This window comes from Heloderma suspectum, chromosome 2 (genome assembly GCF_057233095.1).
Source record: "Heloderma suspectum isolate Gila_16-S chromosome 2, 16-S_ref, whole genome shotgun sequence".
NCBI lineage: Eukaryota > Metazoa > Chordata > Lepidosauria > Squamata > Helodermatidae > Heloderma > Heloderma suspectum.
The window spans coordinates 194,835,397-194,863,015 of record NC_139459.1 but is presented as its reverse complement, the minus strand read 5'-3'; the positions used below and the strand labels follow the sequence as shown (position 1 = coordinate 194,863,015).

The window sequence follows — 27,619 nt, the reverse complement described above, 5'->3', positions numbered from 1 at the left end:
CTCCCTTACCTCCCCCAATCATTTTTCAGACAGTGCTCAATTAAGCTAGGGTAGTTTTGCTGTTAAGAGCGTAAGATAAGAGCAGGATGTTTTCAGTTGTCTCAGCTCAGCCATGACCAACAAGTGGCTTTAGGAAAGCAGCCTAAATACCACCATCATCACCTTCTTGCAACTCTGCAATATCAGAATAATACTACTGACCAACCTAACAGGGTTGTTGTAAGGATTACTAATAACTTATGTGGAAAAGTGCTTTGAACACTTTAATGAATGATGATTATATAAACTTAATACAGAAATGTTTACCTCCCTTCCCTGCCCACAATCCAAAAAAGATGCAAAAAACTCAAAACATGAACCCTCTGCTAACTGGAAAAAAGCAGGGTATAACCCATTTGAAAAATAAAAACAATTACATACCTCAAATGTGTTTTTAGTTACTCCAGTGAGCCCATAATACATCATCCCTCCTGTTCTGGAGCTAACGCAGATTTCACCAATCTCATCTGTCTTGCAGAGCAGAGGATGGCCATCTGGCTTTACAATGCACATCATTCCTGGAACAAATCACAAATGCCATTATGGAACCTCCCAGCAGACATGGGATTAACTCCTTGGTTAAAAATGCAGAACACATTTAGAAGTGGGTGAGTCAGTTTGTCTCAGTGACTGCCCAGTTGAGAGGAGGTCAACTCAGCCAATAGCCAGAGTCTGACTGGGGAGCGAGGCAGACCCTGACACTTGCACAGGCCGTGGCGACACTGCCACTTCCAACAGACCCTCTGATGGGTCAGTTGATGCCTGGGCCACAGACTTCATCGGTACATTCACAGATTCAAGTGCCTTCCCCCACAACACAGCACAAAGTCTGTCAGATTGATTGCATCTAGCCTGCTTCGTAAAAGCCTGGCAATGTACACAGGCGGACTACCTTGCGTCCTTTTCTGAGACAAAAGAGGCAGAGGAAATGGCCATCTGTGGGCGGTAGTTTACTTCCACAGCGGACACACTTGAGGAAGGGCATAGGGCAGATCGCAGAAAAGTAAAGGAAAACAAATAATAAAAGTTAAAAGGCTGTAATAACGATAGCAGAGAAGAAAAGAAAGAACGTCCTTACTGAACGAAGAGAAGTTCCTAACAAGGCTACCACAATGGTGGTTGAAAGAGAACTGAGGGAATAGGCGGGAACCTGCCAGGGAGATGTGCACTGGGATAATGGGGGAGGGTTCCCGCCAAAGATTCCTCAGGCATAGAAGTTTCCCAAATGGAGCTCCATGCAAGCACAGAGCCCATATGTATAATGCACAGAGGCAATGAAGAAGAACTTATGTTTCCTGATCATGAGTTTCCTGATCATGACTTGTTCAAGTAAATGCTACCACCTCACTTACATTGCAGTTTTGTTGGTTTCTAGCCAGCTGCAAGTGTATGTCTAAGCACAGATGGGAGTGGGGGACTAGAGAGAACTACATAGAAGGATATGCCAAGGGGCAACATAGGCACAGACAGCAACTTTCCCAAGACAGAATGAATTACCTCAAGGTAAATGCTACAACAATATTAAAAAGAACTATTCTCCCATTCCCAGCATATGGTATACAAACTGGGTTGGTCAAAGGTAACATGAACCCTAAGCAACAAAAGGATTAGGGGAACACGATGCCCCATTTTCCTTTTGAGTGAGTCAAATAAGCTTGAATGACTTGAATAACCAACAGATGAAGGGGTCTGTCTGTAGTACCCAGAGGACTTATGGTGCAACAGCAAAGCATTATGTAGCAGCTGGGGTAGAAACAAAACAGCCTTTCTGGCAAACATCATGGCGCTTTTCTCTCATTATTTATTTATTTGAAGCATTTTTGTCCATCTCTTCAGCTAAAAAGGTTCCCAGGGCAGCTTACATGAGATTAATAAAATCAAGACAGTCCCTGCCCACAAGTTTACAATCTGAAAGACACAATACAAAAGGAAAAAGAGAGGGAGAGGGAAAAGGAAAAGGAAAAAGGCAAACTCAAGTACCAATTCTTAAAGATAAATAGTAGTTCCTATAATGACCACCTAAAATGGAAACAGTTCAGGAAGAGGAGGAGCCAAATGGAGCTAATCCCTCAGCAGGATCTTAATGGGGCAATTCTGAGAACTCTCAGAGCAAGATAGCACACTCCCTGCTCCCACCATCGTGACACTCACCACCTGGCATCACATGACCAACATCCTGTACGGTAAGAGCAGAATTCTTATCTTCTGTGTTCACACGGATGACACTATAACTCAACCCATTCATGGATAAGATAGCTCTTCCAGGCAAAGGCGCCCCAGGAACACCAGGCCTAGAAATAAAAGGCAGATTAGTGTACTACAGCAGAGGTGGGCAGACAGTGGACTGGAATCTACTGGTAGATCAAGGGACATTTTACAGTAGATTGGGAATTGCTTAACAATTGTTTAAAAATGGCAACAACAAAAAGACTCCAGTTGGTAGACCTCAGGGTTTTAGTGAAAATAAAACAAAGTAGATCCTGGACGTCTAAACTCTGTCCACACCTGTACTGTGGCACAATACATCGAACACTGCCAGGCTCTTACCCATCAGGGGCGATCAGGGGTTATCAACTTGTGGCCCTCCAGATGTTTTGGCCTACAACTCCCATCATCCCTCACCACTGACTATGCTTGCTAAGGGATGATGGGAACTGTTGCCAAAACATCTGAAGAGTCAGAAGTTTTCCACCCCCGATTTAGAGGGTACCTTCACTGAATGATAGGGCACCCACTAGAAGTGGGTTTTCTGAAGGTGTTCCAAACACACAATGAACCCCATGGCTTCCCATGGCCCCAATCTTTCTTGGGCCACTTCAGATTGGAGTATTTGAAAAAGCACATTATCTGAAGTGATCCAGAAAGTTTTATCTGTTGTGTGTTGAGACACATTCAGAAAACCCAGTTCTACTGCGTTCCCACCTCTTGATGATGGCAGCAAAAATTATCATCCTTTGCTGGGCAAAGGCCATCCCAGGTCAAGAAAAGAATTGGCTGTATAAACCCACTAACAGGTAAACTGAGAGAGTTTTAATAATTTTATGTACACCACCATGGGATTTCTTGTGAATGAAGGGCAGGTTATAAACTTTTAAAATAAAATAAAATAAAATAATTGTAATTTGTGTTTTTCATTAATGGATTAAAAAAAAACTTAAAAGCTATTTAAAGTTATGTTTGGATTCTAACACTTCGGAAAAAAAACCCTCAAAGCAAAGAGCGTTCACCAGAGACCAGGAGAGAATATGAAATCCTACTCTATGAGCAAAATTTAAACTGACAAGTGTCTATTTTCAATTTTGAACTAAAACACATTATGCAGGTTACAGCAGAATAAAAGGGGTTAGTTAGGGTGCAATCCTAACTAGATAGGAGGCCGCCTCAGAACTCTGAGGCAACCGCCTATCCTAAGCAAGGCAGGAGAGGCACGGGAGGAACGTTCCCTCCGCACCTCTCCTACCTTGCTATTTTTCGCTAGACAGCTGTTTTCAGCTGTCTAGCAGCAGGGGGGCCGACCAGGAGAGGAAGCTGCGGTACGACACATTGGATGTGTCCAATGTCGTACGTGCAGTTCCGGTCTCCTCACCCCAGAATGCCCCCCAGCCCCGCCTGTTTTCAGTCGCTTTGCGCTCATCTTCCGAGCGCAGAGGACGCGGCTTCTCCATGCTGCCTCGGAGGCAGCACGGACAAGGGGGGAGGTTGGTTCTCTGGAAATGAGCATATCCTATGGCCCTCTAGACAGTGTCTAGTGGCCACAGGATTGCTCTCTCCATTATGCTCAAACATTCTGGATAGAAGTCAATGTTTATTATTTGTTGCACACCATAAAACAAAAAATTTAGTAAAGAAAATGAAAAAAAATCCAGAATTTTTTTTGGGGAAGTTTGCAATATATCCATTTCAAAAACAGGTAACATTTTTCATTAATTGTATTTTGTTCCCGATTAGAACTTGGACACCTTTACTTGATCCTCTAGAGTTATCATTGAGGCCAGTATGTCCAATTTATCAAGAGGGAGAGCTGACCAGGTCCACATTACCACCTCTTGCTGCAAGAACAGGAGCAAACAGTTACTCAGTGACGTCGTAGCTTGAGTAGTAAATACAAATTAGCTGCAGAAACCCTAGGTTAAAAAAGGAGCTTTAAGGAGCAAGCCTATGTCGCCTAGACAGTGCCTTGAGGACATAGGATATTTCGGTTTCTTGGCTCCAAGGTCGGAAACAGGGCTCCAACCTCAGAATCAGGAAACTGTGCTCTGCGCCCACTCCCACTTGTAGCTGGCGTATAGAGAACCATGCCGGCTACCTCTCTGAGCTCGGAAAGCAGAAAGTGGAGACGGGGGGGGGGGTCTCACGGGGAGGGGAGGAGACTGGGGCAGCAGCCATACAACATTCTATGGGCATTCCAGCTTCTTTCCCTCCCCATCCCCAAAGTCTCCGCTAGACAGGTGAAAACGCCTGTCTAGCTTAAATGCAGAGCGGGAGGCGCTCCTGCTCCGTATTGGATACTGATAAGCCTATGAGTTCGGAGGCCTACAAGTACCCAGGGTGGATCCAATAACATTGCACCATTAAAATATTTGTGAATTCATACATAAATTGTAAATTAGGTTTCTGCAGTCTCTAACACACAAAGGAAGCTAGCTGGAAAAACTAAACATCATCTACCTCCGAATTGCCACAGTCATCGCTTCAGGAGATGTAGCACAGGGACATATTGCCTCTGGTTTAAGCCCATGGCTCTGGAATAAACTCAGGAAAGCATCACAGGAAGACACAGACCCTGGAAGGCAATTATTCACATTTTAACTGGTGAATTAGGGGCTGCTAACAGAAACGCAAAGGCTGCTTAGAAAGCCATGATATCTGCAATTTATATGATATCTAAATGTAATAAGATTTCAAAAAGATTTAGTGCATTGCAGATGTGTATAAGTGCTATAACAGAGTGCCTCTTTCTAAAATCAGACGGCTTCATTTAATTACAAAGCTGTAACGTAGTCCTGAAACCTCGGGGATTGTACATCATCATTTGTAGTAGGCTTGTCTGTGGATCAACTATACAAGAAAGGTTAATAAAAACCACAAGAATAAAACTGCAATGCCAGAACATGCGATGTAACACTACAACAACCTCCTCGACCCTTCAAAAGGCTTTAGAGGTTTTCTTCAAGCATCCAACCCTGAAACAGGAATGACCAGAACTGATTTTAATTCTAAGTCTACACATTTCAGAAGGATGCCTTGCAATCCTAGAACCTTTTCCAGACTCTCTGTGAATCTGAAAACATTTGTGGAAGAAGAAGATTACAAGGTTTCAGTGGTTCCCCACCCAGAAGATTAACACACATCTTCCTGGTGCAGCCTCCCTCCCTCCCACTGTCTGATCCAGAAAGCCTTAATTACATTCACATCTTACTCCTTGCCAACACCATCTGGCCAGACACACAATTAAGCACCCTGAGCAGCAGCACCCCACACAAATCTGTTGCTCATTTCTCTCAAAGACCCTTTTGCCTCATCCCCTGTGAGCAATCTAAACATGCAACATGTTTATGTCTCCTCCCCTATGTTACCAGTTAATTGGGGGGGGGGTATTCCCCTACACGCAAAAGTTGCGGTCCTCCTTTAAAGACACAATTTTCATAGGATGTCTGCACAGACCTTGGTCATTTCACTGGGGGAGTAGAACTTGGGACCACATCTGCAGTCCATGCCAGAAAATCTCCAAGTGCTATCATTCCATCACTTTTTCTACAACTTTGTCACTACCATTCAGTTTATCTATACTTAGAACAAAGCTAAGTGAAACCTACCATATACTCTGAAAGACACTAACTACTACCATTCCAGATTACCATATGTAAAGGGATATAGCAAAGGGATTCTATGTATACAGAGCAACCATATTCTTCGGTTACTTAACATCCATTAATGTAATGAGTTTAGGTCTTACTGTTACAAGCTCCCCCAACCATTCAGGAAGGGGCAGGCTAGAAATACTGCACAAAGCCAAAACTACAGTTCATCTTATAAGTAGAGCTAAGGAGTCTCAAATTACATTTGGCACCTCATATTTCTATAAGATATAAGTTGTTTAAACTGCTTGAATGAAAAAGATGGCAAACATCAGCCTGCGGATCACAACTGTGAAAAATATACTAAAGCAAGTTATCTTTTTATTTACCTTTATTTTACAAAGTAAACTTCAACAATTCCAAACATTACGGGAAAAAGCTACACCTTAAACATACACACCCTTACTTCCCATCTGTGTTGTTGTTGTTTAAAAGGACAGGGGAACGAAGAATGAAAATCAATTTCTAGCTTGACCACCATGGAACGTAACACAAGATACCACTGAATTGCTCCCTGTATTACAAAGGTATATTGCCTCATGAGGTAAGGATGCTGCCTGATGCCTCATCCCTTATGGACCACTCACCTCCATTTGTATTGCATCTGACTAGCAATGTCAGAAGTCATGAATCTCAAAACATGGGGTTATGTAGCCAAATGTGTGTACGTGGCCTCAGGCACTTAGCATAACTTGCGGTTTCCAAGAAAATCGGGACCTGTATGGATACTCACAGGGGTTGGCACCATCGGTTACAATCAGCATACGCAGGGAACTTAAGCTGACGTCTCTTTGGTCCCGGTGAGCCATCATGGCCCAGTGTAAATCTCGACACTTTACCAAAGCTACCTTGGCTGCAGTTCAGAGGAATAGAGAAAGGAGGAGTCAACATACAGAAACGGAGGCACGCCTGTCCCTTCTACTACAGCAGCATGAATGGAACTAGTGAGAATCAGAGGAGCCGCAGGGCATTCTCAAAGTTCTGAAGTGGAAGGGCTAGGCGTAGGGTACTACATGGGGTTTTGAAGTATAATCCTGTCAGCTCAAAATTCAGGACAGACTTGGGACAGGACATTTATTTCCCAAGGGATCTCAGACTGTAGGCTGAGGAAATATGAATGCTCTAAGATCCCCAATTAAGGGGTATAGGAGGACTACAAAGTCTGATGCTATATGTTAACAGCATCAGAGCACAAGAGCTGCAGGTCCTTTTATCGGCTTCTGTGCACTATATCCAGCTCCATGGCCACTGGAGCAGGAGCAGAAATCTCCCGCTCTCTTGGAAGATCTTAGCTGTCACTTGTCCTCCTTGCTTATGTAGGGGGCTAGATATGCTAGAGGGAAGCCAAGTGTGCAACAGCCATTCAATACCCACAATACCTTTGTGAGTGTGGACCCTCTGTACCCAAGAAAGAGGGCAGGTTTTCATCACTGAGTAGGGCACGCTGACGGTGTGCAACTTATTCATTACACTCTGAAAGGTAAAAAGGGAGCCAAAGTTTGTTGTTGTTTTTTAAACCCTAGAAGCAAATAAAAACACTGGCAAGAATATAGGATTTCCATACACATTAGAAGAAATCCTTTCCCCACCACTACCAATTGAACAAACACGCTCAGCCAGCATGGCAACTGAGCTCTTCCAGAGCAGCTTCTCTCTTCATAGAAACCCACACCAAACTTCAGCATATACAAACTGTTCTCCCCACACCCCCAAGGGAAAGGATGCCTTCTGATTTCAAGCCCACTGTTTCCTCAAAGATCAGGGCACGTAACAATGTTTCAGAAATACAGAAGCAATTAAGTGTGTAAAACGCACATAAAAACACACAACGAATGTACATGAAATTAACTACTAAGAAACGTAGTACGTATATATAAACAATTTAGCACCAGTTCATCTGAAAAACCACATTCTCCCATATGAGCCTGCTCAAACTCTGAGATCAAAATGACCTTCCATGGCAGGCAAAGACATTTTTATTTATCCAGGCCTTTGGCCCATAAACTGACTTGTAAATATGCTGAAATTTGTTTTAACTGGTTGTTTTTATTGAGTTTTACTTGCCTTGTTTATTTTATGTCACATTTTATTGCTGTTTTATTTATATTATTGTATTTGTATTACTGTTGTTAGCTGCCTTGAGCCCCATTTGGTGGAAAAGCAGGATATCAAGTGAGCAAATAAAGGAACAAGTATAACCACAAGGAATGTTAGAATAACCACCTGTTATTCTAAGTGAAAACACTGATTCTCAAGACTTTAATGTATGCTGACAGTTTCCACATGAGATGCCCTGTTGCACGTTCCACAATGAGACTGTTGTCATATCAGTCTTTGGTGACTTTGCCACTTTAAACCTTAAGCCTAGGTTTAGGGAAACCTATGAAAACAAGTCACAGTAAAGTTTCCACAGTACGTCCCCTCAAAATGCTGACTCACTGTTAGCATGCTGTGCCACAAGCCTGCATCCTTCTTGAAATCCAGGACATTCACTACGGTTTCACCTAGAACAGAAATATTAATACTTAACTTAGAGGGCTGAAACATGCAATTCGATTTTCTGAAGTATGACTTCCTATTCTGGGGGGGGGGGGGGGGAGGCCTATAGCTGCTTCCAAGCTCAAGATGTGTAGGCAAGCTTGGATAATCATCTTGTATTGGCCACTTCTCATACCTGACATGAAAACTGAAAACCTCTCCCTTCGTATTTGCAATACATTCTTAATTGGAAAGAAAATCTCCTTTAGTGATAATGCCAATCATCTAACAAGTCATGTACCAACCAAACTTTCTACTTGCACATCATAGTAGATTTTAATAGACAAAAGGGGGAAATAGAAAAGCATTAAAACCGTTTTACTGTAATGACAATTGTTTTAACTGCTCTGAGGGCTCAACAGGGCTGGTTAAGGAGGTTATAAAATGTATAAATATGTACTATGAATGCTGTTTTGGTTTCTCTGGGGTTGTATATTGTATCCTGTGTTATGTTATCAGGATGGTTTAGCATGTTGGAAAGGAGAGACAGGAGGCCACTGATCAAGTGTATTGACCTTTTAGGGAAGCTAAGAATATGCCTGGTGAAAAGAACCAAGGGCATGGGTATCCAAAAATGCAAATCTAAATAAATCACAAAATGTTTCTCCTCTGCATGTAGAAGCTAGTAGGGATCTGTTCACACTGTCAAATTGCTCCTTGGGATAATTTATGTGGGATTATGTAGAGAAAGCCTACAATGAACCATGCTGCACATACAGGAGATTGCAGCCATCTTAATAGCGATGTGGCTACTGTCTTTTCACACATACAAGCCTGGATTGCACTAGCCTTTCCCCATGTGGTTGTATACCCCATGTGGTTGTATACCTTATAATCCCATGGAAAAATATGTTAGTATGAACTGGTCCATAATTTGCAAATGATCAGATTGATTTAGTGGATGAAGCATATAACTCCTAGGGGCTAGCACTTAGCATCAGGGCTGGGTTCACAGCTTGCTGGGGACAGCTGTCTACTAGGACACAACTCCCTCCCTGCACATAAAACATCCAAAGCAGCACAGCACTCACCTTCAGAGTAGTTGCAGGCCTGAGACAAAGCCTGGCAATGAGACAGCATAGCAATTCGGGACACAGTTACACCCATCACGCTCCCCTCCTTGCTGGTCTTGTACTAAAAAAAGTACATCAATGTCAGCAATTTTGCTTCCTGCCTGCACCAGGAATCAATGCAGTAGAATGTGCATTAAGAATCAATGCAGTAGAATGTGCATTAACCATTCTTAAGGATGAAGGCAGCAAGTCCTTGCCTCGTTCCCTGTGTGTATATACATGTGTACTCATGCAAGAGAGAGAGTGCACAAGTGCAGAAGCAAGCAGTACTGGTTAGAATGTGCAAAACACAAGCTTGAATTTGTTGTCCCCTGCCATCCCTGTTCTCTCAAAACAGGGTGGGAAATGGGTGTGTTTCCCATAGGCAAAAGTCCATTACAAATGAAGTTTAAAACTGTAACAGTATACCTATAATCCAGGAGTTGGCAACTTCCAGGAGTCAGGGAGCCATGCTGTCCCTGCCCAGCTGGAGCCATTACCCTGCCCCCATCACTGAATGTGCCACCAGAATTCAGTGGTGCAGCAGCAAAAAAGCAGAACTTTTTTTATTGAAAACGAGACCCACAGGGAGTGCACACCTTGCTTGGAAATTCTTGCAGAACACTTCTGGGATCGCAATTCTGCTTCCAAACATGGTGCGCGCTTCTGGCATGCCTTTTCTTCAATCAAAATCACCATGGATTTTGCTGCCACCACAGCAAATGTGATGGTAGAGCGCAGCGGGGGTGTCGCATGCAGCCCATGGGCCATGTGTTCCCCATCCCTGTCATAAAACTGTAGGTTCTGCATATCTCAACACAGGAAAGGTCTGCTTGAGAAGAGCAAATAAAGGATGCCCAGCGTAAAGAAGAACTTTCATTTAAGGTTAGCTCTATCTACTAGTTCAGGGGAAAGATAAATTCCCTCCTCTCAAATTCCTCCAGAATTGTTATGGCACAACTAAGGTGAGAAGCTGATGTGCTGGAAGCTTCCACAGTTATTGATCCTGTTCACATATCAGGATAAACAAGGGTTCCACAAGCAGGAGCAGTTTATTTAGTGTGTGACATGTGAACCTGGACCTCTGGTTTATCTCTCCCTTAACAAGCCAGAGAAATAACCCAACAATAAACCATGGGTTATTTCTCTGGCTTGTCAAGGGAGAGACAAGCCAGAGGCCTAGGTTTGCATGTCACACTAAACAAAATATGAACCAAAGGCCATTCCCACTTGAAATTTTCAAGCACACTGCTTATGGTGATGTGCGGACCCTCCCATTGATCTTAAGCCTCCCTAACAAACAAGCTGTGTTGAAATAACAACAACATTGTTAGATAATCCTGTCTCATCATCCAGGGACACACTGTCCTCAATTTTTAATTGTGCCAGTTCATCATGCCATGAGACATAAACTGGGATTATGAACAATACATAAATGATATTTAAAGCACACAATTTAAAGAGAAAGGATACACTATGAAGACATGAATGTTTTACAGCAAGGAGCCCAGACACTCGGTAACAGCTTAAAGATAATACAACAGACAGAGGTAGCACATTCTGTTTCATCAACTCTCATTCCCTACATACCTCAATGTAAGCTGGCTCAGTCCCTGCATTTGAAATGTTGGGCTGCCAGTCCTTTGGCGACTTGGAGAGATACTTCGAATCTGTTACAACCCATTTCAGCCTAGGCCAGCCTAGAACCAAAAAGCAAAAGGAGACTTTAGGTTACAGTTCTTAATAGATGCATTCACACTGCAAATAATGGAATCCGCTTCCTTCAGAAGAACCTGCTGCAAGCCTTGCAAACCCAAACTTCAATTTTATTTTTTAAAAGTGCCGGGATTCTAATCCTCATGAAAAGTTGATTTAAAAGGAAACAAGCTGCACCTGTACATGGTTTGGCTTCAGACTAGTATACCGAGGCATAAGAGGCAGAAAGTTATGGCTGCTTTATGCAGGATATTCATTCTATACAGAAACGACTGCCATATAGAAAAACTGAAATTCACGTGTGTCTGTTTTGTCACAATTACACATTTTGAAGTTGCACTGCAATGGTGGCTTCCAAATATGTTTAACTGTGGAGAAATAAGCAAAATGTGTAATTTTCATACATTAGCCATCTAAAGGTTATGGGTTTGTGTGTGAAGTTGCAATTCAAACAAAAGTGGGCAATACCAGGCCTGCGGGCTGCTGTCCCTCCTCCCCTGAAAAAGCTATTTTGACTCTTTAGGTGCTCCCTAGCTGCTACAGAAAATATCTGATTTGATTTCATTGACTGATTTACAGTACCCATAGGATATAGCCTGGGTTGGAGCCTGGGGGGTAAAAATAGTTCCCAGACCACCCACAGGTACCCAACCCCGACATAAGAAATGTAAGGCCATTTAGGGCTTCGCTGTTCAATAGCAGGATCTTGGCTTGTGCTGTAAGCCAGTGAGGACCATGAAGTAATGTTGCAATATGCTCCCAGCAAGGCAATCCCACTGCAAAAAGCATCAGGAGCTGTTGGGCTCAGTAGCAGAACCATACTTTGCATGTAAGCAGCTCCAATTTTAATCCCTAGCAATTCCAACAAGGGATCGCAGGTAGAAAAGATAGGAAAGACATGTACTTGAGGCTTTTGAAAGGCCTGCTTATGCCAATCCGAACTGAGCAGTCCACTAGATGGGTAACTGAGGGCTTGTTATATCAAATCCATGACAACAGCTAGACGATCATTCATGGTCACACAACCTTACTTTATGAACAATTTAAAAAAGGAATGTGGTGTTCAACTGCACTCATCCCACACCACTCTTGTACCACCCCCACCACCTCCACTGCTTCCCCATTTGGAAAATTTATTTGGGGCAGGTATTTCTATAAAATGTTACTTCTATAAAGTGCTATGTAAAGCGGTGATGCTATATATATTTTATCAGCTTAGGCTGGTATACCAGCTATGCCCTTATCGGGATAGAGATAGCCTAGCTACAGTTATCCATGCTCTGATAACCTCTTGTCTGGATTACTGCAATGTGTTATACGTTGGGCTGCCTTAGAAAACGGTCCAGAAACTTCAGCTAATCCAAAATAGGGCAGCAAGATTGTTAACAGGGACTGGCCAATGAGATCACATTATGGCGGTACTTTTCCAGCTGCCAGGAGATTTCCAGATCCAATTCAAAGTGCGGTATTAACATTCAAAACCCTTAATGGCTTGGGGCCAGGTTATCTGAAAGATCACCTCCTCCCATATGTGCCTGCCTGGACCCCAAGATCATCCTCAGCGGTCCTTCTCCATGAGCCCTTGCCAAAGGAAGTGAGATGGGTGGCAACCAGGAAGAGGGCCTTTTCTGCTGTGGCACCCTGGCTCTGGAATGAGCTCCCTAGAGAGGTTCACCTGGCACCTACATTGTACTCCTTCTGGCATCAGGTGAAGACCTTTTTATTATCCCAGTATTTTAACTTCCCAGTCTTTTAGCTTTGGTGTTTTAAATCTGTATTTTAAATCTCTGCATTGCTGCTAGGTTTTATTCTGGTTGTATTGTTATATTGTGGTTTTAATGCTTTCATAATTTATATTGTTTTATTCTGCGCTTTTTGGTTTTAATTTTTGTGAACTGCCCAGAGAGCTTCAGCTATTAGGTGGTATAGAAAGGAAATAAATATAAACCAACAACTAACCTTTGAATTGCACAATTTCTCCATTCTGTGTTTTGGGGAGACCCTTCAGGCAAACCTCAGTGGTGAGGGCCAAAGCAACACCACAGCTGCCCAGCAGAAAGCCAATCTGCTGGCCACCAGCATCCTGCAGGAAAAGAAAGGATTCACTGTGACTGGCAGACGGGTAAGCAATGCCAGCTTTACCCTTACCAAACTCCTAAGTGTTGACAATGCTTTGGTAACTGGATGGTAACATTATGGACAACGCTGAGGGAAATACAGACATTCAGATTCATCCATCGGTGGTTTGAAACTCAAATGACAACCACCACAGTGAGGGGCAGAGTGTAGCAGACATTTCATACAATAGAAAGGCATGGCGGAGAAGAAATGGGATGGCGAATGGTGATCATATATATAAAAAAAAGAACATGATGATGATGGAAGAAAACAAAGAAGGCAGAAGGTGCTACATCCATGCTGGGAAATCCATGGAAGAAAGTTGCTTAAAATGTGGGGCATGACATTGTAGTGAACCGACATTATAGCCGGAATTGTGCTCAAGTCTGTGCTAAGAAAAAATTATGCTGCAAGAGAACTTGAACTCCACAACATGTAGAGGTTACACAAATTAAACATGCTTGCTTATTTTGCATAGTTTATTTTATCTACAGGATACTGAAGTCCTGCATTCTTAACCACTCAGTTTCTCAATTCCCTCATTTGCAGCTTCTGAAATTTAGTTAAGCATGGCCTACACAACCTCAATCCTGTCTTGGCAGGCACAGGTAATAGAAACTTGCTTTTAAAATAAAAATGGAAAGTTCAGTTTCTCAGGATGCACAATTCTGCAATTGAACAGAATTGGAGAATCCTGTTTGGACCCTGATGTATGCCATTAATCTGCCATTTCCCCTACCTAGCTTTGCCTCAGTTGCCCTTATCTGTAAGAAAGGTTCATGCCATCTCTCTCTGTAGAGTACTTCCATTCCACTGACAAAACTAACTAAAAATTAAGCTGCTTTTCTTTCAAGCAACAGAAAAATAATAAATGATTGGCAGGACTACCATGTGAGAAGTGAAAAACAAGGATATTCATAGGTTTTCTCATATTCACTGTATGAACCATCAGTGGCGAGCTTGTGGGATGGGTGCCTCAACAGCAGAGGCAGTGAGCGTTTATGACATATCTGAACAGTGGAGCAGTGCCAGGCCTGCATTTTTACCTACTTGCCCCAAGTTCAGTAGATTAGAAGCAAACCACACCAAGGAGGTGGCACGTTGCATATAAACTGACATCTGCACGCAGGTGGCGCACACTCTTACATTAGACTTGATTTATGGCACACTTGCCAAAAGATTAGCCAAAGGACTGAACACATGGTCTTTTCATAAACCAAAATGTCCAACACAAAGCACACATATGCACTCTATTGTTGTTGTTGTTGTAGTAGTTATTATTATTCAGCATATTGATAAGAAGCTGCTCCTCCTTTTCCAGTGTCATAATCTTTGAATTACATAAGGGAATTTACTAGGGTGGAAAGTGCTGGAATGAATAGTTAGAACCCCTGCCACAGGAGGGTATTTGCCAGGGAAGAAAGCATTGGAATGGACAAGCTGATTAACTGAGCAAACAAGCCATGCATTGGTGAAAGTTTTCAGTTTTTGTATATGAGTTGTCATGGCAGTTGTCATGTTGAGGCCACAAATCAAAGAGATGCTCCTAGGAGACCCATAGTATTACCAGACTAGCTCACCACCTCATTATCATATCTCACACCATGTAATTTGCCCAACTGTCTCCTGAAAGACACTTCTGTGCTTTAACACAAAACTGTTATTCCAAATATGGTAAGAGTAGAGGTGACTTTTATGTGAGCCAAAGACTCTATAAGCTAGTTAGCACATAACACTAAATCATGGCTTCAGCTACGTACATGAGCTGTAATGAGCCCAAGCAAAGCTTCAAGCTTGCATATTCCCCTTTTCCCTTTCCTCGTCTCACATGGCTGAGAGGACTTCGGCAGAGTTTAGTTTCACTTTGCACTAACATGGCTTGTACTTATGCATAAACCAAATATTATGGTTCAAATGGCCAATTCTTAAACAAGCCAGCTAAACAACCCATGGTTTGAAGTTGGCTTGTTTAACCAATTTGTTTTAAACCATGATCTGTGGTTCATACATAATGACACGCCAACTTTCATGGAAAGGGAAACTAAACACTTCTGAAGTCATTTTCCAAGCTGTGTGGGAGGAGGGGACAGATGGACATCTAAGTCCAATGCTTTGCCCAGGCTCATCGATGTAGCACTAACCCACGTTAACCAGTCCAATGAGAACACCAGGGCCTATTCTCAGCAATGCTCAGCACACAAGCTGGTTAGAAAACTGATCCCTATTTTAAGCAGGGCTGATTCTCAAATTACCTTTGGCAAGCACTGATATACTCTCAAGACTAGCAATTGTGTCCAAAAATCCTTGAAAATTTTGCAAAACTATAACACACATCTATTTTGGAAAGAGGTGTGAACTCTGACTGCTACCGTATTCTTGCTTTATACTGAACTTCTCTTCTGAAATATAGCATTTTATAGTTCTGACATCTGTAGTTACTAGTAGCTGTGGAACACCCTACTTTTCAACTAATCAAGTTGTAATTTTTTGAAAACTAAATTTACAAATTTAAAAAATAAGGAAGCATTTAGGATTTTCAGTAAGGGAGTGATCCATAATCCCTCTTCCCTAGTGCAGTGCCACGGAAATTAGTGGGACCACAAAGTAAGTAGACAGTTGGATGCCCATTGATTTTTAATATATCTATAAATCCTTAGAACATCCTGGTGCTCAGCCCTGATGAGAATGAGGCCCAGGGTACAGAACAGAGGAAAAGTGAGATAATTCTGCCTGTTTCTCACTACCACCTGTCCCACCTCTGTAGAAACGGCAGATATAGCATGATACCATCACTTTGCAATACTGGTCTGTTTGAAAGGCAGGACCTCTCTTTGTGAGTGCAGGAAAGCTGGCAAAGCTGCAACTGGAAGCTGCAAGATCTAACTGCATCCACGGCTGAAAGCCTGACTTGGTTCTCACCCCACATCCTCAGTCTAACACTCCTCTATGCGCCATCAACGTTACCTTTCTGGTTAGAGGTACCTCTATCGGCACTGGGATGACTTCTGCCAGCAAACAGCCAAAGAACGCCACCATGAACATGACAGGGTCATTGTTGGGATAAACAAGGGCTACCTGTGATTTACAGAAATATTAAGTTAGAAAAGGTAGGAGGAACAGCATTCAAGTTTGGACCATTATGCTGCAAAGCAGAGACCAGGTTGCTTGACTCTGCAAAGAACATTATCAGTTCATCAGATGACTGCAAGATAAGTCAGGTGCTGTAATTAAAAAAAAATCTTTTAGCGTTTAGAGTGGATGGGGCGCACACACACATGCATGTGCACGTGCACACACACACTCCCTATCACCAAATCATCACTCTCATTTATCACAGCAAGCACCAATAATAGATTATTAAAGCTTCTTACTCGATCTCCAGGTTTCAATACAGGCTCATTTCTAGTGCCCAGTTTATTCAGCAGCGTGTAGGCCAGCTTCAGACTTCTGCTCCACAGCTTGCCTGGAATGCAGAGAAAAGGCCATCAGGCCTCTGCATCAGCATCATCTTATACATACAGAGCATTTAAAGTGTGTGTGTGTGTGTGTGTGTGTGTGTGTATATATCCATATCCCTGTATCTCAATGTTGAATTCCAAGGTGGCTTGCAACACGAATTTTAAAAACCATGGTAAAAAGCACATGATTTATTATTTTTAAAAAATATATGTTTTAAAACATCAGCAGCAAAACCAATTTAAAACAGCAAGTTTTAAAAGACAAAAGCTAAAGTCCATTATATTCCAGGGAAAACAACAGATCACCTCTGAATGCCATCAAAAAGGATGCCAGCAGAATAAAGACGGCCTTCCACAGATGAAGCATCCCAACCAAAAAGGCCCTCTCCTTAGTCACCAATAACTGTGCCTCAGAAGATGGAGGCACTCTGACTAGGGTCTTAGACGAAGATCTTAATGATTGGGGCAGATCTTAACAATGTAATCTATTCATCCTAATGAGCTCTATAAATTGAGACTTACTAGGTAGGCAGCGACATATATTTAGGCACTTCTTAAGAACTCATCTCTTTCCCCAAGCCTTCCCTGAATGATTGTGCTACCCGGTTAGTTTGTTTAGAATCTATTGTGTTTTTAGTTTTGGTTTTAAATATTTTAAACATTTTAACTGATGAGTTCATGTATTTATTATGATGTATTTTAATTTTTGATTTTGTAAACTGATTAGAGATATTTTTTTAGATATGGTAAGCAGTACATAAAATGAATGAATGAATAAATGAATGAATGGTGACTTGGTACACAGATAATGCCAATTCCTGGGTTAAACAAGGAATTGGCATGGCCTAGCAGGAGTGCATATGCTGCCTCCCACCCACTCACCATTTCTGCGTTTCAAAATATTCCAGGAATGCTCCAACCCCAATCCTTATGTTAAGAACATAAGAAGTGCCATGCTGGATCAGTCCGAGGGTCCATCTAGTCCAGCATTCTGTTCACACAGTGGCCAACCAGCTGCCCACGGGAAACCCACAAGCAGGACATCAGCGCAACAGCACTTTCCTGCCCATGCACATAGGCATACTGCCTCTGATACTGGCGGCAGCATATAGCCATCAGGACTAGTAGCCATTCATAGCCTTTTCCTCCAGGTATTTGTCCAATGCCCTTTTACTGCCATCCAAACTGGTGGCCATCACTACATCTTGTAGAAGTTAATTCCGTAGTTTAACTCTGGGCTGTGTGAAGAAGTACTTCCTTTTATCTGTCTCGAATCTCCCACCAATCAGCTTTATGGGATGACCATTCTAGCATTATGCGAAAGGGAGAAAAATGTCTCCTCTCATAATACCAGAATTTGGGTTGTTGTCATGACATGCGAACCTGGCACTCTGGGTTGTTTAGGGTTAAACTGCCCAGAGTTTTAACCCAACAACAAACCACAGGATAAAATAGAAGCAGAAGCGGGCGAACGGCTGGGAGCTAGCACAGTCGTTCGCACACGTTCAAACATACCATGGGTTGTTTGATTGTGCAAACCTAGCCAATATATTTGCACGTCACAGTGACAATTCCTGGGTGTTAACATTTTCTTAAGTTTTCTTTCCTGGTCCTAGGAGGTGAGGAAGCACCAGAAGAATCAATTGTGTATGAGGGTATGCTGGAGGCTCTGAGCAACTGTTGGGTTAATTCTGAGTTGTTAATTAAAGGCATGTAATAAATGAAATGAAATGCACAGGTCACGTGCTCTGCTCATCCCCACAATTAAGCAACCCAGGAATTGCCACCATGACGTGCAAACCCAGTCAATGTACAAGCAGAGTGGTTGTCAGGTTCAAAAACAACTCAGGAATCCTGACTCGTAGTCTCCAGCTCACCCACAAACAATTGATTCTTCTGGTGCTTCCTTCTCTTCCTAGAGCCAGGAAGGAAAATTTAAGATAATTGGCTCGATAAGCAATCCTGCAGAGCCAAGATTAGATTCAAATTAACAACAGTAGTGCGTCCTTAAGGAAAAACCCAGCTGGAACAGAGCTCCCTCACAGAGTTGAGTGATATTTTAAAAAACTAAGAGATCAAAATGTACAGATCCTGAGGAGAAAACAGTAAGTTTTCCACTATGGATTAATTGTGGGTTAAACAACCCACAATTAATCTACAATTAGTTCTTAGTTAACTTATGATTAACCAATAGTGTCTAGGTTCACATGTCACAAATCAACTTCCAATCAGGCCAATCAGAGGTTTATTATGCAAAGCAGAAATGGTACATGCCGTGGCAACTCTTGGGTTAATTAATCCACAATTTGTAGCCATTACATGCAAAGCACGTCATTCTGTGATTTCATGGCAGCACAGAATTTTGTATATGGCTCAGAATTTAGATGATATTAACTTTCTTTTTCACCTTCTTTTTAAAAATAATTTTCTCACACTTGTGGTCTCAAACTTGTGCTTGGGGGGATGGATAAACACAACAGTGGGTGCCATCTTTATCACTGGCAGAGAGGATGTTGCTTTTGAAGGGGTGACAGCAGGTTGTGCCATCTCTGCTTCTGGCCGGGGTGAGCTTTTTGTTTTTTATGGGAGTGGGGGAAGGAGAGAGAAACCGACAAGCAGGAGATGCCATATTTGTTTCTGGCACAAAGGCTTCACTTGTTAATGTGGCAACAGCAAGAAATGCCATTTTTGCTTCGGGCAGAGAGGCTATTCTTGTTAACATACTGTTTGGCAGTTAAAACACGAGCTTTGAACTTTTTTGAAGTTTCAAAATGTTTTGCATGTCTACACTGCACAAGCTTCAGTTTAAAACAAAAATGAGCAAAATCGGTCTAGTAGATCCCAAGTAATAAGCCTTACACTACTGTATTCTTATATAGATGTGTAAGCAATGCATGGTAAAATTTCAGAATTGGAAGTGGGGAAGTAAGTTTTCCAGTGACTGAAAGGAAAGATTTCCATAACTACATGTCTCCTATAACTTTAACTGAAACAAAATAAATTAAACAAAATATATGCACACTCAGAAGAGACTTCCACTTGCCTTGGAAGGCAATTTGATTTGTATTAAGTATAGAATACAAAACAGCCCTCAGAATAGAACCTCCAAATATGAATAATCTCCTTTGATGGGTCCCTGGAGAAATGTAAAAGGGAAGCTATTCTTATGAGTGGATTTATAAATCAACGCAAGCCTGTTCTAGAAGTCTTTGCAGGCATGCAAGCTGGCATGGAAGTGGTTCACATTCTACATTTCCATGGGCATTTATGCAAATAGGTTCACTCATAGGAGAACCCAATGTCCTTAATGACTAAAACCATAGGTACAGGCGCCTAAGTTTCTTCCATTAGATTTGTAGTTCATTCTGTCCCTACGAGCTCAGGGTGGATAAAACAAATATTTATTTTAGCCTTGCAAAGTGCCAATGACAAAGATTGTTAATATTCTAATTTTGCACATGAGCCAATGACATATAGTAACTTCCCAAGGCTACCCAGCAAGTATATAGGCAAGGTGTGCAATCTGAAGCCAGGTTTCCCCTTAGAACCAAATCCACCACACTCTCCAGTGAGCCACAAAGACTTCCAAGCAATGGGCTAAGGACTATCGTGTTTTTGCTCTGTCCAAGGTAAAATACTAAAAGCTGTGCAAATCACCACTATGTGAGCCTCCACCAGTGAAAAGGAATACAAGTGACAGTGCAGAATCCAGTTCTAACAGCTCTTTTTAATCTGCTGTCCTCATTTGCTTGCTTTTTGTGCACCCAATCTGCACTGCCTAGCCTCCTGTCAGGGTGGACACTGAGCCCATAGAATCCCAGAGTAGTTCTGATTCTGAGGAAGAGCAGTCGCTCCTGGGAGAGGAGCGCGCTCCTCTTTCCCAGGGCCAACATCTGACGGAGATTCCTCCCACCAGCATTCCTAGCTTAGATAGCAGTCCAGGGAGTGACAGAGCGTGGATAGCAGACTTGGTGGACGCGCGACACCGACGCAGAGAGCAGCGCCAAATGGAGGGCGCAGAAAGGAGGCGTAGTGCCCGGTTGGCGCGCAAACAACGGCTGCGCCCAGAGGATCCAAGGGAAAAGGGGAGGGACTCTCCCTAGTCCTTAAGTTCAGGGGTCTGCCAGTAATTCCCTTTCAAACGGGGACCCAACTGTTCCAACTTAGGGCATAGGTACTCTGCTGCTCAGATCTAGTTGCTAACAGTAGAGTTGTTAAGTTGTAAAAGAAGAATAAAGCTTTGAAAGGAATCACTTTGTCTGTGTCTGGACTTGGCTACTGGATTAGACTGAGAGAGGCTTCCAAGGACCCCTTGACACCTCCCTTTCAACTCCTAATCTGTCAGTGACAGTGGCCAATTCATAGCATAGGAAGGACAGAAGCTTGATGTCAATGCAGAGCAAAATCAACACAGGACTGGCAAAATGCTACTTTTCTAAACAAATTGCTAATGCACCAAGCCAAAGCGGGCAAACACAAAGATGCACATGCCTAAAAGTCCCACTATGGTAAAGCGGTTACACCAGGAAGACTATGCAGCTCACCATATGTCAAGGTGTAGACTGGCTTCCCAGTAACATCCAGGGCTGTCAAACAAGGGCATTTGGCTTGGGTCGTCCCCCAGCGTTGCAGAGCTGCTTCCAAAGCAGGAGGCCAATTGCAAACAACTCCTAGCGGCTCTCCCTTCACAGGTGTCATCTGACGTCCCTCTGGCCTGGGCTGATTCGGGTCTGGCTGTGGAACTGCAAAGAAAGGATCACCAGATTGAATGTCAAAACCACTTACAAAAGCAAGGTGTGCTGTATTAAATGGTTCTAAACAAACTCTATCTCTGTGAGTTACTGATGCAAGGGATTCCCCCTTACTTCCCCCTGGGAAATTATTTTAGAAATCAGGGTTGACAAATCCATTTTTAAAAGGTCAAAGCAATTTGAACATATTTGTTGCTAAGGAGAGATGCCTCCCAGTAGGAGACAGGAAAACTGTGTGCTTTCAAACTCAGAAACCGAAGATGTTAAAGAACCTACTATTACTACAGCTACTACTATACAATTACGTAACATCAGCTGTGTGCTAGGTACAATACAGAACATAGAAGTGACAGTCCCTGACCAAAAAGCCTAAAATATCAGCCAGCCAGCCAGAGGTGAAACAGATAAGAAGGACTAAGATGAAGCTTGACTACCACCACCACCAAAGATAGAGTAGGAGACAGAGAGCAGAAGGGTGCAGAAACAGAAGGCAAGTGAGGCCATACTGGTCCAGGAAAGAATGTGTAGATGGCGTTTTGAGAAATGAGAGTGTTAATTTTATAGATAAAGAAGGAGAAGCTATTCCAGGCATTAAGAGCAACAGGGCAGAATGCTCTAAAGTGGGAGTGGATGAGGAGAACAAGGAAGTCAGAGAATAGAGCCACTTATATCAGCAGAAAATCAATTGGTGATAAAAAGGTTTTATTTAAATCTAGGAGGAAGAGACAAGATCCAGATGATTAGAACTCAAGAACAACCACTTAGAAGCCACTTAGAAGCTGCCTAACTAGTATTTTTATATATCTGCCATATACTACGGTCTTATAGAGGGCTATTTTAATCCTGCAGTCAGGGCCAGGCCAACTGTACAAGCAAACCCCAAACAGTCACTTGGAGAAACAATTATTTGAGGGGCACCAGCAAAGGAGTATGCAATCCAAGGGGTGCACTCCCCCTTGCAACATTGCTCAGAAAGATGGGGCACAATTCTTGGATCGTATAAGGCAGCTGCTTGAGCAACTAGGTGTCATGGGCCAGCTCTGAGTGGAATAATTCAAATTTGTAATTTGCTGCTTGTGTTTCAGTGGAAACTGAGTATCCCACACAAAGTTTTGGAGAGGAAGTGCAGGATACACCCATGAAGCAGCAATTCAATTCAGGTCTGTGAGGTATTGGTATTCCTCTCTCACGGCAATATCATATGATGAAGCAGCACTATAACCAGTGAAGACATGGTGTACCCTGTACTAAGCAAGAAGAGCTCTTGCCTTTTTAGGGGAAAAACCCTTGTGAACTTGGCACGGGGATCCACAAGTATCTACTCTATGTGCAGATGGTTACAGAAAAAGCAAGCAACCAAGAATGGCTGGGTGGAACTCTTGGGCTTTTCTGTGCAAGAGGCTGAGCTACAAAATCACACATGCTTTCAAATACGACAAACCCATAAAAGGAAGGCATATATGCAAGGGAAGGGCTTCTTCACTAACTATCGGAGCTTAACACTCATAGAAAGCAGAAATGAGAAACAGAGTAACAGCACCATAACACACACTGGATTTATGCTAATCACAGTAACCTCCATGGCAAAATACCCAACCCAGATACCTTCCACAATTTCTTCAAAATCATCCACAAAGAACTCCTTCAGAGGTGGCCGCTTGGGTCGCTTCAGAGTATTGAGCAGCTGCTGAATTTTCGTGGACACTCTGCTACTTACAGGGACACCTGCAGTGTGGGAAATTAGTTCAGTTTACATGGAACATGTCAAACATGAGCAATTATTCTATACGAAGGGCTATCAGGGCCTTTCTGATGCACAAAGTTACTATATAAACAGAATGAAATTCTAGGGATCAAGTCCAAATGTAGATGTTTGAATAAAGATTAAACTAGATGTACCAGAAGGTGTTGTTCTTAGTAAGTGACAATTTCCTGGCTTTCCAAAGTTGTTATCAACATCTGCATAGCGTTGGTAATATAAGATTACTGACTCCTGAGACCATATATGTGACAGCCCACCAAGACCTAGATAAGCCTTCTGTTTCTGCAGGGTGCTTGTTAAACACCTTTCAGGCCACAGTTTGGTGGGCCACAAGTTGTGCAGGCCTGCTCAAGAAGACTATCTTGCTCGACTGTCTTAGGACTTGACCACCAGAGGGTGTTATGAGAACTTCAACACTTGGCTGCATATTCTCACAGACTCACACAAGTTAGTTTATCCTCAAGATTATTCTAGTAGCAAAGTCTTGTAGTCACCACAGTTGGGTGCTTTCCTGCCTGTATACAGGCAAACTCCAGCACAGCTGGCATTTTAGAAGTGGCAAGCTTAGTACATGGGCTTTTTTACACTGAAAATAGTGCAATCAGCAAATGAGACAGATGTCTCTTTGTTAGCGATAGCTCAGTAAGCAAGCAATATCGAAAGCCTTTTTCCTTTGTACATTATCAAACGCTGGTCTAGGAGTGAAATCTCAAGGTAATGCAGTTGAAGTGACCCTGCAAATTCTGAATTTTTTTTAAAAAATCAAAATTCTCCAACCAAAACAATTACATGCAAAATATCAGTCATGTAAAATCAACTAGTTTGTGCACGTTTTGTTGCAAGGTTTCAGTTACTTAGTTGCAGAATTCACACTTTCTAAAAACTTGAATAAAGGGAAGATGAATAGAACAGTGCTGTGATTAAGCATAAATCTCATGGGGCAAAACAAGGGCGGTTAGGTGCTGGGAAAAGGAGTAAACAAAGCTATTTTTTGTTTTCAGTTCCAGGAGCTGACACTGTAAGCAACAAGCTTGTTTTACAGACATGTTATGAAACCTGAAAACTCTACAATTAAATGACTTTGAAACTGCAGGATCATTGACTATCAAATAAGGAAACAGATGGAGGCTTCTGATGTTCAAAAAGTAGAACTCCCTTTCTTTTGTAAAACACATTTACTGGTTTTATTTAGAAAACAATTTCCTCACCAGAACTCCAGACTCTCATTCCTTAATCTATATTGCCCTGAGATTCACTCCTCCTGAAGCCAATGTTTGGTAATTAACAACACAATGGTTTCTTGATATTGCTCATTTCTTGAGTTATCAGTATTCTCTAGATTAGAAGACGGAGCAAAAGAAGTGAAGCTCCTCATGCGACAACCACAACCACTGGTCCCCAGCAATGCTAAGGAAGTGCATTCTGTTCAATCCCCACTGGTATCTGTGTAAAACAGCAATGAGAATTCAATTTGCTAGGTCCACATGCTCACTTCAAAGAGGCTGCCCTTGGCTCTTTAGACTGGATCAGGCTTTGTGAGCTACCCTGCTTTTCACAGGGGTAAAATACAGAAGCAGCACAAAGACTACAAGGAGAAGCCTCTGGAAGTGGGTGACATTTGTGATATTCCACAGAACTGTCTGGGTTTACAGCAAGGGCTGGAGACAGGATGGAACTGCAAGGAGCAATTGTCTTCCTCCTATTCCTTTATCAAGCAAACTAGCCATGCTGTGGCAGAGGAGACAGTCTGCAGTTGCTAGAGAAAGGGGATCAATGCAGTGTCCCAGAGCTAGGCTCAGCTTCTCATTTTACTGAGAACAAGGGTGTAAGTTTCTTTGCTCTTGCATCTTGTGGACATGGTTTGCACAGAACAGTGGCAATTCCTGGACTGTTTACCAAAGAATTCGGGGACAAGCACAGAGTGCAAGCCGCATGCAACAACTTTTCCTGGGTTGTTTCGTGATGTGTGAACCCAGAAACCCTGGGTTGTTTATGGGTTGAACAACCCAGAGTTAACCCAGCAACAAACCATAGGTAATGACTGGGGTAATGGTTAGGTTAACTCTGAGCTTTTTAATCCATAGTTTCCTGGTTTGCACACCATGAAAACTGAAAATAGAAATGTTAAGTATGCGGCTTGCACACTCTGCTCGTTCCTGGATTCCTGGGTTAAACAACCCAGGAATTGCTGCCATGATATGGAAACTGGGTCAGATGCAAGAGTACAAGAGCTGGTCTATATAATTACACTTCTTCTATGTAGATATACACATAGGAAAAATGCTTAAGGCATTAGTTCCTTCTCACATGGAGTGAACATCCAGGACAAGGACAGGTATAACCAGAGACAGCATTGTGTGTGAAAAAACACAAGAGACTTCTGTTGCAAAGGCAACCAGAAGAAGGAGCTGTATGAACCAAAATCCAGGACAAATGGAGCAGGAAAAGCCAATACAGTTAAACCCTTATTTAATTACAGAATCATAGAACTAGAAGGGGCCATTGAGGCCATGAAGTCCAACCCCCTGCTCAGTGCAGGAATCCAATTTAAAGCATCCCTGACAGATAGCTCTCCAGTCTTTTCTTGAATACCTCCAGTGATGGAGAGCCCACCACCTCCCTAAGCAGTTGGTTCCATTGTCTGACTGCTCTGACCATTAGGAAGCCTTTCCCATGTTCAGCTGAAATCTGCCTGCCTGTAACTTAAGCCCTTTATTACATGTCCTACAGTCTTGGATGTTAAAGAACAGACTGCAGTCCTCTTTTGTATGACAATCCTTTAGGTACTTGAAAAGTGCTATCATACCCCCACCCCACCCTGCCCCAGTCTTCTCTTCTCAAGGCTACCCAGTTCCCTCAATCTTTCCTCAATCTTTCCTCATCTAGTCCTCTGATCACCTTTGTTGCCCTTCTCTGAACTCATTACAATAAATAATTCCTGATGTATCTAATCTTTATCAAGAGAATTTGCTCAGCAGTGAAGGCAGAAACGTATTATATTTTCCAGGGTTGGCCCAAGACATTTCGCTGCTTGTGGCAAAGGAAAATATTGTGCCTGACCTCACTCCATTCCATGTTCCAAAGGCAAATGGACTAGTAGTTGAATGTCAACACTGGTGAACAGGACAGCATCCTCCACTGCACCAGAGGGCAGCAGGCTAGTTCATGGGATGCAGGGCAAGCTGGGTGACACGCACAGCTCTGTTCTCCAATACCTCACTACTGCTATTCACCCCGAGCATATACTGCCTGAGGTGGCTGCCTCACTCTATCTACTGATAAGAGCTGGCCCTGCCATTTTCAAACAACTGTGTACTTTGCAGTACATGTTCCTTCCCTCTACATGGAAAAAATTGGTCACAATTTCACAAGAAAGCAAACTGCAAAAGGTATTTTTGTGAGAGATGTCTGTCTTCTAACTGCTGACATGGCAGACATTTGCCATGGATGACATGTGTTTTGCAATGCAGCACTGCCGTACTTTATAAATAAACCACATGTTATTGATTCCCTATTTGAGCCCTTTCCCATAGTGTGGATCTACAGATATACCATCAGCTGTGTCCATAAGGCTGGACCGGTTGGATGCCTTGTGCATGCCCTTCACTATTCCCGATGGAGGAAGGTCAATAGCAGATGGACGTGCAGAAGAAGCAGGTGTGGAGGTAGTTGCAGTAACATCCGGGGGAACTGAGAAATTTTCTGGAAAAAGGATGAAGAAAAAAATTGAGATTCACGTTATTTCTTGCTACCAAATGGCCTAAGATGCAATATCATAACTATCCACCTTTCCCTGCTCTGGTACGAATGGGCCCACTTTTTCTTGGCATAGAAATCACTTACACAGAGGAAGGAAGGCACTGCACAGTGAGACTGGGGTTTTAAGCCAACAGATTGTACTACCTATATCCAAAAGTTGGCTAGACTAACAAGTCTTCATTTGGAATGCTCACTATAAAGTCTGAGGTCAGGAAAACTGCAGTGTTACTCCACACCATGAACCCACGGAAGCAGGCAAGGCAAATATTTCCTCCTAAGAAAGAACGGTATCTAAAATGTAAGAAGGTGATAATAACTTTTGCCCATGGAATCTTGACAATATTGGAGAAAAGAACCACTACTCTGAACTGCAGCATTCTTGGGGTTTGGCTATTGGTTAAGTAGTTTGGCCAGAGGTGTGATGGGAGAATTTTCTACAGTCTCAGAAGAGGCTTTTTGATCATTTAACTTTTTGTTTGCCAGCAAAACAATAATCCACCTAGCCAACACTACACTGCAGGGAAAACCTATCAGATGAGCCCCTTCCTCATCCCTTTTGCAAACCTCC

The 27,619-nt window shown here is 42.6% G+C and overlaps 1 protein-coding gene across 3 annotated transcripts in view; it reads right to left on the bottom strand.

Annotated features, from left to right (window-relative positions):
• The window catches only part of DIP2B (DIP2 acetate--CoA ligase B (putative)), a 221,284-nt gene that overhangs the window by 29,039 nt on the left and 164,626 nt on the right, over window positions 1-27,619 (bottom strand). For 2 of the 3 annotated variants that reach the window (XM_084837177.1, XM_084837179.1), the window contains 14 exons: window positions 26,845-26,994; window positions 23,136-23,255; window positions 21,324-21,521; window positions 16,693-16,784; window positions 16,286-16,396; window positions 13,163-13,286; window positions 11,078-11,187; window positions 9,467-9,569; window positions 8,337-8,401; window positions 7,277-7,370; window positions 6,631-6,750; window positions 4,708-4,822; window positions 2,191-2,330; window positions 421-557 (listed from right to left, as the gene is read on the bottom strand). In XM_084837177.1, coding sequence (XP_084693303.1) covers window positions 421-557; window positions 2,191-2,330; window positions 4,708-4,822; window positions 6,631-6,750; window positions 7,277-7,370; window positions 8,337-8,401; window positions 9,467-9,569; window positions 11,078-11,187; window positions 13,163-13,286; window positions 16,286-16,396; window positions 16,693-16,784; window positions 21,324-21,521; window positions 23,136-23,255; window positions 26,845-26,994 — 1,679 coding nt within the window. The remainder of the gene's footprint in view (window positions 1-420; window positions 558-2,190; window positions 2,331-4,707; window positions 4,823-6,630; window positions 6,751-7,276; window positions 7,371-8,336; window positions 8,402-9,466; window positions 9,570-11,077; window positions 11,188-13,162; window positions 13,287-16,285; window positions 16,397-16,692; window positions 16,785-21,323; window positions 21,522-23,135; window positions 23,256-26,844; window positions 26,995-27,619) is intronic. The other variant, XM_084837178.1, reaches the window with a different exon arrangement.